We start from the raw sequence: 15,800 nt of genomic DNA, 5'->3' as shown, positions 1-15,800 counted from the left end.
TTGCAGTAGGAAAGAACCACAGAGAGGTTCGCAGTGAAGTGCACTCTTGCCCATTGCACACTCGTTCACATTGAGGCTGATCTGGTGTGTGTGTGTGTGTGTGTGTGTGTGTGTGTGTCTGACTTTGGGATGTGGAAGGAAATCTGATTACTCCATACTGACAATGAATAAATAGTTCTGAGTCTCTAGAGTTATGACGCAGCAGTGCCAGTCACAGCTTTCTGATACCAGAACAATATTTTCAAAATCCAGAAATCTCTGCTGGGCGTATACAGCATATGTTGCAACATCGAAGAATAGAAGAAACCCACTCAATAAGACCGCCTGACTCCACAGTTATAGTAGGTCTGGAATGTTGTAAAGCTCAGCTGACTGGCAATGTAACAAGAGATGGGACGTCACTAATGAGACACAAGTCAGTATGTATAAAGTTCAGTTCTGTAAAACGTGCTATTAAAGCTTTAAAATCCAACATTTAATATAATCATTGAAAAAGAAAGGTACCTTTCAGTTTATTTTACAGATTTGTTCTTATACTTCATTGTCAAAAGAGTTTATGTTTTTCTTAACCTTAACACATAATTAATAGATGGTAGTTGTAAGTGTACATCAGCATTTCTATTGGAGCACTGTGCAATGTGTTAGCATTGAAATATTTTTATTTTCTCATTTAATTACTCGGCAAATCTTGAGTTTCATAAAGAGAGCCTCACTCACCTTGGGCATAGCTCCATAGCATTTTAATAATTTTTCTCAACTTCTTATTCATTTGCAAAATCAATTAATTGGGAAACGTTCTAGAAATACGACAGACCCATCTGCAGGTCTGAGGCCACCTGCCATGCTTCCCTGCCTTCACTTGTCTATCAGAATTCTTCAGTATAAGAACATTAACAACAAGCACAGACCAAGGGGCTCAGTGGAGTATATGCAATCAAACTGGAAGACCCATCCATTGATTAAAGTGTAAATTAGTCATTGGAAAAGCGTTCCATCAGAGGAAAAAATACATTATGTAAAGTCCACTTAAACAACACAAGCGACACCACAGTAAAGCACAGAGAACTCCTTTTCAGGACGTTAACACTTTAAGCTTACTGTAACTTGTTCCATTTAGGGTGCTTCCTCCCCTCTCCTGTCTGTGATTTTCATGGAGAGGATATCAAGGAACATCCGACAAATGGAAGCCGGCAAGTCCACGTACCCAAGCATTGCATTTCGGTCGTTTGTAGATGGTGTCCTTTAACCATCATTAGACTCCGATCTTCAGCAGGCACTGGAACACTTCATATTGAGTGTGAGGCAGCTGGCATGAGAAATGACATCTTTAAATCTGTGGTGATTGTCCTCTCCCAGAAAAGGGTTGGTTTGTTCTCTTTAATTATGGGGCGAGGACCTGCCACAAGTGCCCTACCTCCGGATCTCGTTCACGTTTGTGAGTAGAGGTGATCGTGAGTGGATTTAGGGACAGCCATTTTGAGAATGTTGTATCGGACTGTGGTAGTGATGAAGGAACCAAATCCATTCATGAAATTTCACATTAGCAGTCATTCTACATCCAGGTGGTCCCCAAGTGGTCCAATAACAGCTGGTTACTGGGCCTACTATATCAGCATAAATCCTTTTTTTAATTGTATTCTGCCCTTACAGTGAGCGACAAACACCTGGCAGTGCTACTTGATGTGCAGTGTGCGTGTTACGCATGTTCTTTCCATGTTATTGTGGTTTCTTGTTTTCACGTCAAAGCCATCCGATTCTAAGCTTGAAGCCGATTTTCCCCAAGCAGTGGCTGCCACTTTACTTAACGTTTAAATCTGCTGTATGTGGCACTATATGTCATATGATGATACTCTCAGAGGGCCTCACGATGATCTGATGCCAACCCACACCAACCGAGCAACATCATCCCACTGTTTGATTTTTGTGAGATGAAAGGTTTGTGAACTTTGCTAGTCGTTAGCAAAAGAGGGGCAGATAGAGAAGTCTGCACACAGAATGAGAAAATTCTGGTATGACACCATCAGACTGTTCATGTGAAAACCAGCACTGCAGGACACCGAAACAACGATGTGTCTGCAAATGAGGCTGATTAGCACTTGCAAGTAAGAATGTCACTGTACCTTCTACATGTGACAACAATGACCTCCAAACATGTGTGGCTCAGAATTCAAGTTACTGCCAAACACAACACAAAGCAGCTCATACAGGATGGCCAGAAAGAATTAACACTTAAATAAATACATAGCACATTATTTTTCCAAGGTGGACATTTGGCTTTTTTACAGGAGCTCAATAAATAAATAAAAATTATTTTATGACAAGCAACAGACAACCTCTCAAATCCACAATAATTAAAAAGAAGAAAAACTTGTGACTTGGCTAATGATAAGAGCAGTCCCAGTCCCAGTGAGGCGTATTGCTGCAGGTATGAAGGAGCCCCAGCGGTTTCTTGACTGAAAAGCTCCTCAGTGTAAGTGGCAGATCTTCTATGAAACTAATGAAGGTTAAGCTTCAGGGCCATTCATCTCAGAGGGTCCCTAGAATCGACTTTAGTCCAAATTGCTTAAAAATGTGGGATGTCTACTATATGGGAAGGTTTTTTTTTTTTTTAAATATTAAGAGTAATTCAATACAAAATAATAGTTAAAATAACAAATAAAAGGTTATTAAAATATCATGTAGGCTAGCATAAAAGAAAGAACGATCAAACTAAGGTAGTTTTATTCTAAACTAGCCGTCCCCTGCAGCTCTGCCTGCGTAGTAGTGAAACAGGATAGTGAGGAGGGCCCGGCCCAGCCTGGCTCCCCACCACTGACGTCATGCTTCCCCCTCCCTTCAGCCTGCAGCCTCTGTCTTGGATTAGCGAAAATAAATCGATGCTGCAACCAAACTATGATTCTTAACGCAATGAGAGAAGTCGCAAAATCAACCGGAATTTTCAAGCAAATTGTAGAAAAAAAAAAAAACTCTGAATCTGTTAAGTAGTTCACGTAGACATACAGACGGATTTTATAGAGAGAGAGAGAGAGATTTAATATAAAATAATTATATTAGATAAAAGTGGTTAACTAGACCTCACTGCTGGTTGTGAAGGGGCCCCCACAGCAGTTCAAGCATTAGGGTCCCAAAAATGTAGGTCCGCCACTGGTGTGTCATAGACAGGATGTGCAGCATTGTTCATAACGGCCCACAGTTTGGTCTTCATTCTCTTCTCAAAGTGAGTCGAGAGTGTAGCCCATTACTTACGTCTGTATTTCTAATTAGCTTGTTGATTTGCTGGGCCTCTGTTACTAACTCCTCACAATACAGTCAGGAGAACAGGAGTTGTACAACATATAAAAGGATGTCACTGCCCACATTCAAATAATATGGCAATTAGCAGATAATTCATCAAATGAAGAAGTACAAAGATATCATCCCAGCTTTGAACTGCATATGGCATTTGCCAGTTGAAATGCAAGTAGCACTAAAGATCTTTGGTAGCTTCCTGCCTACAATCTGGGAAAAACAGCAAGGGATCCAGGAATGGGTTTAGCCAGGTGGTCTTTGTCTTGACTGACAAGTGTTGAAACCATGATGAAAAGAGGCATTTTGAAATAGTGCTGGCATTAAATGAGCAATTTGGAAATACACTGCCTTTAATAATAAGGCTATTATGAAATAAAACCTGTAATGATTAAGAGTACAGTAACTACACTTTGAGCCAAATAAAACTATGAAATTGAAATTCTCAACAATTTAACGACTTTCAGAATAATCACAGTCACTGGTATACACACATATCAATTCAATCATACACTCATTTAACTTGGACACGGTGCAAGTAAGATTCACTGTTAATTCTAAAAGTGCCAGAGAGCTGGCTGAATTGTGGCTATCAAACGAAAACGCCATTAACAGACACTTGAACATGAACCTGTACAGCATATGCAGGCTTAAGACAAAGACTATCCAAATAATAATAATAATAAGACTTTATGACCAAGACCCTCCGAACCCCACCTAACTAATCCACCCCTCTTCATTTGCGATGTATTGCTTTTGATTCTTGTACGTCTAATCGCTTTCCTCTAATGATAACATCTGGTAGGTGTTGAAAGCCGAAGAATAAAGGACTGTTTTAAGATATGTGATTAATTTTCTCCCTCTGTGGATTTCTATTTATAAATGTGCAAACCGTATCACATACCTTCGCTTCTATATTGTATATTATTTGATAATTGTCAGTTTATGTATTTAATTTTGGCATCAAAGGTATTCCATATCAAAGGTGCGTTGTCTCATTAGGAAGAAAAAAAAAAGTCCTGCTCTACCCTTTCGTGCTTAAATCCACGGTGTCACTTGACCAGTCCAAAATGTCAGTGATGTGGACCCCCACGTACTTGCAGCAGCGCTCGACCTCCACACCGACTCCCTGACTGGTGGCCGGACGCAGAGGCTCGTTGGTGCGGTGAAAGTCAATAAGCGGTGCTTTGCTTTGGCTGATATAAAATCCCGCTGAACTGACAGATTTATTATACCCTACATGAGGACAGGCACATTGTCAAATAAAACGTAAATTTCGTAACACGCATGGAAATACATTTCAGATGCAGATAGTATTTTAAGAGAAAGAAAAAAGATGCATAGCTGAACCTGAAGCCGGCGTCGTGCTGGACTACGCGCACGAGGCAAAGACTCTGTTTGATACGACCGCCCCCTTATTTAGAATTTACTAGGATCAAACCTTTATTTTTTCTTTGAAACTTATATCCTTAATTCTGGATGTCTACATAAAGCATTAGTATCGAAGGTATTTGTCACTCGGTGCGTCGTTTTGTTAGGCAAAATGGGACATTACTAAATATATGAATTATGAAGAGAGACGCCGTTTCCATAAAAAAGACGAGTAGCCCAGTGCCACGGACCCAAAACTTCACATAAAACATGAGAACAAAATCGACAGAAACGGGGCAACAAATAATAGATTAAGAAAGAATGCTCACGTTAAGCTCCCGTCCGACTGCCGAAGCGCCGCAAACCCAAAGTGAGTGAAGTGAAGTGAACTTGGCACGCGACCCCGCCCTCCGACGACAGGCTTAAATGGGCCGCTAGTTCACCACCCGCCTTCCCGCTTTCCAACACTCGCCTGTCGGCGCGCGACGCTTTCCCGGTGTTTCATTCTCGTCTTTTCTTTTCTTTCTTTCTTTTTGTATTTCTTTAAACACCCGGCACCTACCACGCCTCCCTCCATCTTCTTATCTCTTGATTTTGGGTCACACGTACTGTATATATTAACGCCGAAATGCCAGTGAATTACAACGGAACCTACAACATGATCAGCAACGAGAACTTTGAAAGTTACATGCGCGCGCTTGGTAAGAGCCGCCGCCGTCAGCCTTTGGCCCTGCTTGTGTGCTTTGCGCGCTCCCGCTCGGTCAGTCGGACGTCATTGAACGAAAATGACACGGAGGTGTAAGGCTTGGAGTGATCTAAGGTGGGAAAAAAGTACAACAGATACACAAAGTCGCCGCACTGAATGATAATCTGGCTTGTCACGCTAACGGAATTGTATGGGCAGGATTTATAACGCTTTACTGAAACGAACTAAAGGAAGCCTTGGCAGATGCACTAGTTGTCATGTCTTTGGGTTCAGCACACCTTGTTCTTCATTCAACGTGTGCTGGTGGTTGTATCGGGTTGGAGCAAGTGCCACCCTTAAAACAAGGTGCTGGACAGTTTTTCGGAGTTCATATCTAGTTACAGGACAATGGCGCCTGAGCCTATTTATGCAACACAGTACTGTACTGGCAACCGTACTGGCAGAACGCCATTCTGTTCAATGATGCCAGGATAGGCAGCAGCTTCTTCAACCAGGTTCAGAAAATGGATGGATAGATTTAAGAGATATTTACATCTGAAATGAAAGGAGGCATATGAGGTAAAAGTAATCTTTTTTCCATAAGAATGTGTGAACACATTTATTTTAACAATTTAGGATGCCACTTTAAGAGATTATGATTTTAGTGTTTGTTTGTATGTTGGCTAAAACACAGGAAGCAGAGGGTTATGGTGTGAGGAACCTTACCAGAGCTGGGTGATGTGAAGAGGGGTGTCCCTCAGGGGTCAGTGCTGGGGTCACTGCTGTTATTAAAAATCGTATATACAGTTTAAGTGATCTGAATAGGAACATAAAGAACAAGTCCGGCATGTTTGCAGATGGTGCCACGGTAGGTGGATTGGCAGGTAATCTTGAATCCGTTGAATCATCACAGAGGGAGGACATGGACAGCATACAGGCTTGGGCAGATGGAATTTAGTGTACGTAATTGTAAAGTATTACACTCGGGGAGTAAAAAACGTCAGATCTGAATACACAATGGGAGCTCTGAAACATGAAAGTCCGGTTTATGAGAAGGATTTAAGAGTCATAGTGGATTCATCGCTTTTAGCTTTCAGTGTTCACACGCCATGAAGAAGGCTAACAGAATGTCAGGTTATATAGCGCCTTGATGTGTGGAGTACAAGTCACAACCTTTATAACACACTGGTGAGGCCTCATCTGGAGTACTGGGTGCAGTTTGGGTTTGCAGGCTACAAAAAGGAAAAAGCAGCGCTGGATAAAGACCAGAGAAGAGCATCAAGGCTGGTTTGAGGGGATGAGCTATGAGGAAAGATTAAAAGAGCTGAGCCTTTACAGTTTAAGCAAAAGAAGATGAAGAGGAGACCTGACTGAAGTGTTTAAAATTATGAAGGGACTTAGTCCAGTGGATCGAGACGGTGACTTTAAAATGATTTCAACAAGAACACGGGGACACAGTTGGAAACTTGTTAAGAGTAAATTAGACACACACATTAGAAGGTTTTCAAGATATTGAACCATTTCAGTTTAAGCAAAATGGAGGCAAAGAGGTAACATGATTGAAAGGAATTAGTCCAGTGGATGGAGACTGTTATTTTAAATTGAGTTCATCAAGAACATGGAGACACAGTTGGGAACTTGTGAAGGATAAATTGCACAAATGTTAAGAAGTGTTTATTCACACAGAGCACAACCAGCACATAAATTACAAGGTAGTGTGGTGCGACAGTAGGATTTTAGGGACCTTCTAAACTGGATCTGATGTTATTTTTGAGGAATTTAAGTGAATAGGATTTGTGAGATTTGTTTGGCTGAAGGGCCTGTTCTCGTCTAAGAAGGTACAGTATATGCAGAAAGTCACTGAGAGGCTCAAATCTGGTTGGCACCGCATAAAAGGAAGGGGAAGGAGACGGGTCGATTATCTCGGCAGAGGGCACTAATCACAGAAGTGGCAGTCCCTACACAAATATGGTTTTCTTTTTTCATTTTGGAAAGAGGACTTGGGGGCAGCACTGGACGAGAGTGCGAGAGGCTTAAAGAAAACGGAGACATTCAGAATATTGAAATCCTTATCTTGCTACCCCATCATAAAAATAGAAGCGTATTGATAGATTTAAGTTCTGCAACATTTGCACATCTGTTAAATTTTAACAGCAAGTGTTTGGTAACCAAAGTGAGGGGCCGACTTCTGAGGTCCTGCAGGAGTCTGACTACAGAGTACTTTACGGGTGCGTCTCGGGGATCCTGTGTATTCCTCTGTTTATTTTTTCACCTTCCATTGTGGGTATAGATATAGAGATATTCCGCTATCTTGCAATCTCGCCAGATTCAAGATCTCTTCTTGTGTAGCTCTTTCAGTATTAAATCTGAAAAAGTATAAAATGCTCCTCATTAGTCGCCTCAGGGCTATAGAGCGGTGTATCACCACACTAAACCCTCCCATTCTGTCTCGTAGAATTCATTTCCTCCATGCTATCAAACTGCTGATGCCATTTCAATAGCACTGCTGGATTTGATACACGTGGTGTTATGTTGGGAATCGGTGGGCTCTGAAAATAGTACAACTGTCCAGGTTTAAATGAGTGAGGAGTGAGAGTCCTAGACTGGAGACAGTAAGTAGTGTTGTGCAGAAACCCGGTCCTGTTCAAATGTTGAGTGCTGGTAAAGGCTGCAGCTGCCAGGTGCCACAGATCTGTGTAACTGTTGAATTTTTAAGTGATCGTGTCCCTCCCTGCTTTTGGAGAACTGAAGACTTCTCCTAAACTTGCACTAGAAAAAAAAATCTTTCCAGGTGTTCACGCTAAATGTATTCTTTTGTTCTCTTTCACCCTCCTCCTCCTTTCTAAGGTATCGACTTTGCTACACGCAAAATCGCTAATCTGCTTAAACCCCAGAAGGTGATTGAGCAGAACGGAGATTTCTTCAGAATGAAAACCATCAGTTCTTTCAGGAATTACAGTACTGAGTTCACAGTTGGCACAGAGTATGAAGAGGAAACAAAAGGCCTTGATAACCGCAAATGTAAGGTGAGATGGGGTGGGGTGTGAGGGTCGGGCAGATTGGAAGGCCACGCTGGCAGTAATCCTAGTAGGCCTTAGTGTGGCATGACATTAACATTTGCTTAGTGCATTTTCTCGCTCTGTGAAAGAAATGTATTAGAAATTGGAGCATTTAATTTTTATGAATAGTTAAAAGGTAGGGTCCTCTGGTGGCTACAGCTTTTTGTTCAAGCTGATCTCTTAATTAGAAGCCCATTGTGTAATTCCATTGCAAATCATTGTCACAGATTTTAACAGAACTTGGCATGCTGATTTGGTCACGAATAACCCATGGAAACTGAAGTGGCACGTGTCTTGGATTAACATTAAGGGAAATTCAAGCTCATAACGTTTGAACGCACTTGGGGTGGGGGGTCATGACTTTGACTGGCTATATCTCCCTAAATAAAGCTGCACAGAAATGGTGCCCGTATTGTTTTAAAGCTCTTTTCCAACTCTCTGTATTTTGCATAAATACTATGGCTGGGAGTATGCGCTGATACAGCACATTGCCGCATCAACCACATGATGAACCACCTCAGGATCTCCCAATTTAGGACCCCCGTACAGTCATACAATGGGAGACACCTTCAGCACCTCAATAGTTCGAATGGAACAGTATAGTAACAGTACAGCAGTGGCGGGAGTGCCAATCCTGCCACCAACTCCTGAGTTTTCCCTGTAAGTGGATTCAGATTAACGTCCTACTATGGTATCCCCAAAATGAAAAATTACCATGTTATGTTATGAGTGATTATAACATTAAAAATTGAATAGCGAAAAAAACCTATATTTTAAAATTGGTAATTTTTTTTTTTTTTTAAGCTAACTTATGTCACGAACATTTCTAGAAAATCTGGTCTTTGAGCTGTTGCTGAGCTATCATTAAATGGTTTTATTATCGCTAATGGGCCGTTTTCAAAGCAGCCACATTGACATGAAATAGCTGCTGCCTCGCAGTTAGGAGACCCGGGTTCGCATCCCTGCGTGGAGTTTGCATGTTCTCCCCGTGTCTGCGCGGGTTTCCTCCCACAGTCCAAAGACATGCAGGTTAGGTACATTGGCGATCCTAAATTATCCCTGGTGTGTGTGCCCTGCGGTGGGGCTGGCACCCTGCGCGGGGTTTGTTCCTGCCTTGCACCCTGTGTTGGCTGGGAGTGGCTCCAGCAGACCCCCCCCGTGGCCCTGTGTTAGGATATAGTGGCTTGGAAAATGAAGTATGGCAAGCAAGTAATGACATTAAGGTTCCAATTATGCTACACTGAAATCGAACAGACGCTTCATTAATGTCATTAGTGAAAGTACTATGGACTTTTGTATTTTTAGTTCACTAACTTGCTAAGATTCACAACTCTTAATGTCTGCTTTCACTCTTAGGTAGCCACAGTATTTTTTAGTCTTAATTTCTCTTTTTCTTATCCAGCTGCCACTTAACAATGAGACTCAAATAACCAGCATGCCAAGAGCATACTAATTAACCATTTTGCGTGTGAATGTGCTTATCATAAAGAGACATTCGGGAACAAATAAGGAAAAGCAATGAATCAGGAACTAATGCCAAAGGCACTGCCTGCACTCCAAGTAGAAAGCTTTTTGCCAGTGTTAACACTTAACTTCTCCATCTTCATGTAGTAGTGGGCTACAGCTTTGAATGACAGAAATGTTTTATTTTACCACCACAAAGCACAACAGAGCACACAGGTTTGTGTACAGGACTGCAGGGGCTGGAAGTGAACGTACTGTAGAACAGGGGTCTCAAACTCCAATGCTGGTGGGCCGCAGTCGCTGCAGGTATTCATTCTAACCCTTTTCCTAATCAGTGACCACTTTTCACTGATAATTCACTCCTTTTCCCTTCATTTTAGCGACCATGTTTTTAAGGATTCAGGGCTCTGAATTTATTCATTTCTTCATTAAATGGCAACCAAACAGAAATGAGATGAGCAACAGATGAGCAGCTAAACTGGGGTTTCAAACTCCAATCAGTTTCTTAATGAGAAGCCGATTCTTGCTGTTAATTAAACCCGTTATTTAATGCCACGGCTTGTTGCTGCTCTCATTCTGCCACAGCAGACATTTCAAAAACTGTTGATTTTTCTGTTTTTTCTAAGAACATCCTCAAAAAATGTCTGGTGACCTGAGAGATCAACCATACTGAGACTTTCTTTATTTTCAGATATTGTGTGATGGGCACAGGTGAGCTGGTCATGTGACATTTGGTTGTGTGTCTCATTGTTTGGCTGCTAATTAAGGAAAAAGAAACGACTAAGAGGCCTGAGTCAAGCTAATTAAAACTAAGGCAAAAGAAGTTAATCAGCAGCAAAAACTGGTCACTAATGAAGATGGTTCAAAGTGTAAACCTGCTGCCACTGCGGCCATCCAGGACTGGAGTTTGAGACCCCTGCTGTGGATACTGTTTATACAGACGTCTCAGTCTTGAAGTGGAAACGTAGTCCATTATGAAAGTATCAGGATAAGTTGTTAGGCAAACATGGCTATGCGTTAACCAAATAACCCTAAAACAGCCGGAATGGTTTCCTAATTTATCTAACTTACGTTCTATGCATGGGGAGGGCACCTCAACCATCCACAGTGATCAAGCAGAGATCTAAACTGAAATTGAGGGGCATGACTTGACTTTAGGGGAATGATTTGCTTTTGACCTCTTGGATTCCACTTCAGCATACTCCCGATTAGTTGCTCTGGGTTGACACTGACGCGTGGTGCTGATGATTTGTCTACTTTCCTCTGCAGAGTGTGGTTACTTGGGATAGTGACAAGCTTGTCTGCGTTCAAAAGGGGGAAAAGAAGAATCGAGGTTGGAAGCACTGGCTCGAGGGAGATGAGCTGCACCTGGTAAGCAGAGCCTGCTGGCCTGGGTCTGTAGTGAGCTGGGGAAGTTGTTGGTAAGCCAGTTTAAGGTAGAGGACAGTGCAGCCAAATTTTATGAAATCAGAGCAATGAGAATTTTTGGCAGGTAGGAAGCTTCACTCCTTTGTTGTAATAGATCTGTTCACCTTGTGGTACAGTCTCCAGGCCAGCATGACACAAGGAAGATAAGCTGCACTGGCCGTGTCATTTTATTTCAGTGATGCTTTAATCCAAAGGGTATTTTCTACAGCTGGAGTACATAATATAATAATATCTAATGCATCAATCCATGATGATATACATTGCTATTTTTAGTGAGGCATTCTCTTTTTGCAAAAATGTGCATGTTGTAGTTCATTAAGACGGTTACTGGCTTCAGTTGTCTTATGAGCTTTTTTTGTACCATTTGAAAACATAACTCTTTCGAGCAGTGCCACATTATGGTGTGCACATCATAAAGCATAATATGAGTGGGGTTCTTATTCAGGTGGCCTCTAAAGAAAAAAAAAAACCAACAAAGTAGACTGAAAGAAGGCATAATACAGTATACTTAACTGTTTACATAATCTAGAACTTCAGAATAAAATAAGTCCTTTTCATCTACACTGGTATATTAAATAAAGCCGATTAGGAGACCGCACAATGAGCCTGAACTCAATAAATAGCTTTGAAGAAACTTAGACTTAAATATTATGTATAAAGTGGAAGACCTAATAAAATGTTGGTTAATAAGGTTAAATCACATAGGGCTAAAACTAAAATTCCTTTTATCATCTGGAAAACATGCCTCTTGGTATAGGATGCTGTATTCTGTACCACGTACAATTAATGATCTTTGTTAAATCCCTATGGGAATGAATCTTCTCTTAACCCAAAATGGTCTTAATAATGTTAACTGAATTATTTCTAACTAATCTAATGCTTGTTGAATATTATCATCATCATGTTCACGGGGTTATATGCTTTATGAATGAGCTACCCTTCCAAAGCTATTAGCATTAAGAGAATGCTGCCTATAATGAAATAGGCAGGATAAACGACACATACTAAAGTATAAGAGCATCCATAAAAGATGTGTGTGTGTGTTTAGAACATTTGGTACTTGTGTACTAAATGGACGGCGGTTCCTACCCATTCTAGTGTTGGGCTCCGTGGGGGCGGCGCTCTGGTTGCTTGATTTTTGGAGTTTAAATTTTTAGACTGACCTACACCAACCACAAATACTAACCTTAAAGTTAGTGGGGGTGGAGTATAGCTGCCTATAGGTCCCTCCTGTTAATGTCCCCTTTGGGTGGCTAATGTTAACAAAGAAAATCCGATCTGCGTCACGTTATAGAAAAGGGTACTAGCCGTCCGTTTAGTACAAAAGTACAGAATATTTACATGAAAATAAAGCTTCACAGTATGTTTTTAGTCAACAAAATAAATTCATTAGGTAGCAAATAGGTGACCCAATTCAGTAATATGAATGTGACTGGAATAAAACTAGAGCCTTAAAAGTGGAAAAGTTAACTTCTGACTTGGCTTTTTGCATGTAACCAGCATATAATGCTCTCTCTTTATATGCATTACTTTCAAAACGACTAGTAATGTATGTATAGAACACGGACATTTTTTTTCCAGTTTTTATTGAAATTTATCCTGTTGAATTCCAGCAAATAACCTAAAATGGTACCCAGGTAAGTGGTAAACAGCCAGTGGGGCATGTTTGGGGTTTGGGGAAAAGGGACTACAAACTGAAATAATAATTCATTACATTTATATAGCGCTTTTATCACAACTCAAAGCGCTAGCACACAGGGAGGACCCGCGCCGCAAACCCATGAACTCCTTACAGCGAGACAGTAGCACTACCACTGCGAAATAATGTATTTTTGGGGGAACAAGTCATTTGTTAACAACTAACAGCTTTTCTGCAGAGATGGAAGTACTGTAGGCCTTGAAAGTTGAAGCAAACAATTTCTACAGGTGTCCCAACTTTTGTTGATTACTTACAAATCAATCAATCAATCAACATTTATTTATATAGCACATATTCATACAAAAAAATGTAGCTCAAAGTGCTTTACAAAATGAATAGAAAAATAGAAGACACAATAAAAAATAAACATAAGTCAACATTAATTAACATAGAATAAGAGTAAGGTCCGATGGCCAGGGTGGACAGAAAAAAAACCAAAAAAAAAAAACTCCAAACCCTGTATCTGTATAATATCAGTGTTAGAACAAACTGTTGCTTCACCATTTGAAGCATTATTTGGGCAGTATTGCAATGTATATTGCTATCATAATAGTAAGAATATAAAATTAACAAAGGGAAAGACAGGCCATTATACCCCTTAAAAGTGTAGGACCTTCCTTTAGAGAAATGGCAAAGAAAGCAAAGGTGTCAGTAAATACAGTTTCTACTCAATCAAAAGTAACCTGGAAGCTGACAGGAACGGGTCTGGAAGAACTAAACTCACCACAGGATCTGACAAGTTTGGAAGAGTCAACAGCTTGTACAGCACAGTATCCATATCTACAATTGTTTGTTATATGCTTTAATTTCAATGTACAGCAAGACTGGCTGTGGTTCCAGGCGCAGACAAACCTTACTTATTTTGTAGTTTTAGCAAAGGATTTCTTTCTCCCACAGTTCAAAATCTTCTTTTGGCAATTGGAAGTGACACTTGCTTACTTTGACTACTGTACTGTGAGGTGCCTATCACCCAAGCTGTTGGCTCCCAGAAACCTGTCTTCCGATTTTGTTGCGACTTTGGGCCTCCTAAACCAGTCAAAAGATTCCACCAGTTTACAAGTTCCTTTTGACACTTTAGGTAACTTCACTCACTGATGATGCCTTGGCTTTCTTTGCAATTTCTCTAAAGACAAGGCCTATGTTTTTGTGGTAATAACATCTGTTGGTTTTATGGTAATAACGTCTGTCTAACAACGGTCTTCCTTTTGTTAACTGCCTTTTTCTTGCCATTACGATAGCAATATACAGTTCAATAATGTCCAAATTATGCTTCAGATTGTGTAGCAACAGTTTGTCCAAACTTTGCCTTTATACAGACAGAGGATTTTGTAAGTAATCAACAAAGTTGGGACACCTGTATGAATTGTTTGCTACAATATCTAAGGCTTCGTTAACTTCCATTTCTGCAGAAAAGCTACAAGTTAACCCGTTACTTGTACCCTGAAAAATTGCCTTTTTATGCAACTCTGATAATGACATTATTCTTTAGTTTTTGGTAACCTAAAAAAAAAAGTTAACCTCTGTAAGCTTACTGCTTATCCTTACACCACTTCAGGTTAGTCACAGAATTTGAACAACTTAAAATAAAGACTTGAAAAATGGGGAGCTAAACTTCTGACTGGTGTTATACTGTACTATGCTACTTTGAATTCTGTCAAATGGCATCTTTGTATTTTCATTGCCTGTGTGTTCTAAATGGTCCTAGGCCATATTTTTAGCATCACAGTGCCTACAGAAAAAGTATGCAATCCCTTGGGTGAACTGGGCGTGAAAACGTTTCCTAGGCAGTGTACCCCTTCCCAGATTATTATAAATGATTCTCTCGTTCCTCTTCCTATACAGGAGCTGACCTGTGAGGATGCAGTCTGCAAGCAGGTTTATAAGAGAGCACCCTGATTATCACCTCTTCATGTTACCAACAGTAGAGCAGAAATTACAATTTGTATGACAAGATGCACTTTCATGAGGGATTAGTTCCTGTTATGTTCTATCTTCATTCTTTTTATTTTAACTTTGAATTTATTTTATATTTTAATTTTGAATGAATACATTTCAATGACCAGTTTGTACAATGCAAAAATTCCCATGTAAGATAAACCAGCTAAATTTCTGATCTGCTGTCAGTAAAGTATTGCAACCGTCAAACCTGTCTTTTAATATTTTTGGTCATTTATGTGCAGTTAAACTGTAACGTGGAGAATTTCATATTTTAGTAGCAGTTTACCAGCATTAACTACAGGGAGATTCACTCCAAAGAGGCCCCAAATATTCTGTAATAACTCTCGTTAGGACGAAGCAATCTCAGCAACGCAATGTGCTCCTCAGTATATGGAGCTTCGAACAAGCTGGGATGCCCCTGCGTCGGAGCGATGAGGTAGGTGCCAGACAGCCGTCACAACGTTTAACCTCCCTTTGCAACTTCTGGGTACATACCGCCTGTACCCCTTCACTTTGTCACTTGACTTATCATCGGTGGTGTACAGTATTGAGCAGCGCCTCTTCATGGGGCGAATCTATTAGGTCACCAATCCGTTTAAGCGATGTCAGAATCAACTGGATGATCACGTGTTAACGGAAGGCTATTTCCAGCATGATTGAACAACGTGTCACACATTGACAAGGAACATGGCCGAAACTGAGTCCTCCTTCGGCAACAGGGTCATTTCAAAGGGGCTTTGGCCACCACGGGTGCTGGATCTGACACCACCAGACTCCTTCCTTTGGGGTCTGCTCAAAGGAAAAGTCTATCGGAACAAGCCTCGCACTGTGGAAGATTTGAAGGCAAACATTCAATGTGAAATTTGCTGCT

At 40.7% G+C, this 15,800-nt stretch overlaps 2 protein-coding genes across 6 annotated transcripts in view; one reads left to right on the top strand and one right to left on the bottom strand.

Moving 5' to 3' along the window:
* The window catches only part of lzic (leucine zipper and CTNNBIP1 domain containing), a 66,402-nt gene extending 61,356 nt beyond the window's left edge, over nt 1-5,046 (bottom strand). The window contains exon 1 of the mRNA XM_039755501.1: nt 4,986-5,046. The gene's annotated coding sequence lies outside the window, so the exon portion shown is untranslated. The remainder of the gene's footprint in view (nt 1-4,985) is intronic.
* Nucleotides 1-15,136, top strand: part of LOC120530835 (retinoid-binding protein 7-like) — a 32,853-nt gene extending 17,717 nt beyond the window's left edge. Inside the window, exons 1-4 of one of the 5 annotated variants that reach the window (XM_039755495.1) lie at nt 5,093-5,357; nt 8,189-8,367; nt 11,134-11,235; nt 14,834-15,136. In XM_039755495.1, coding sequence (XP_039611429.1) covers nt 5,285-5,357; nt 8,189-8,367; nt 11,134-11,235; nt 14,834-14,887 — 408 coding nt within the window. In that variant the 5' untranslated portion in view covers nt 5,093-5,284 and the 3' untranslated portion in view covers nt 14,888-15,136. Of the gene's footprint in view, nt 1-5,092; nt 5,358-5,401; nt 5,477-5,805; nt 5,921-7,836; nt 7,954-8,188; nt 8,368-11,133; nt 11,236-14,833 lie in introns of those variants that run through there. The other 4 variants (XM_039755497.1, XM_039755498.1, XM_039755496.1 and 1 more) reach the window with 4 other exon arrangements.
* The last annotated feature ends 664 nt before the right edge of the window (nt 15,137-15,800 follow it).

This window comes from Polypterus senegalus, chromosome 6, assembly GCF_016835505.1.
Source record: "Polypterus senegalus isolate Bchr_013 chromosome 6, ASM1683550v1, whole genome shotgun sequence".
Taxonomy (NCBI): domain Eukaryota; kingdom Metazoa; phylum Chordata; class Cladistia; order Polypteriformes; family Polypteridae; genus Polypterus; species Polypterus senegalus.
Note: the sequence above shows the minus strand (reverse complement) of the source record. Positions and strands in the feature narration are given on the sequence as shown.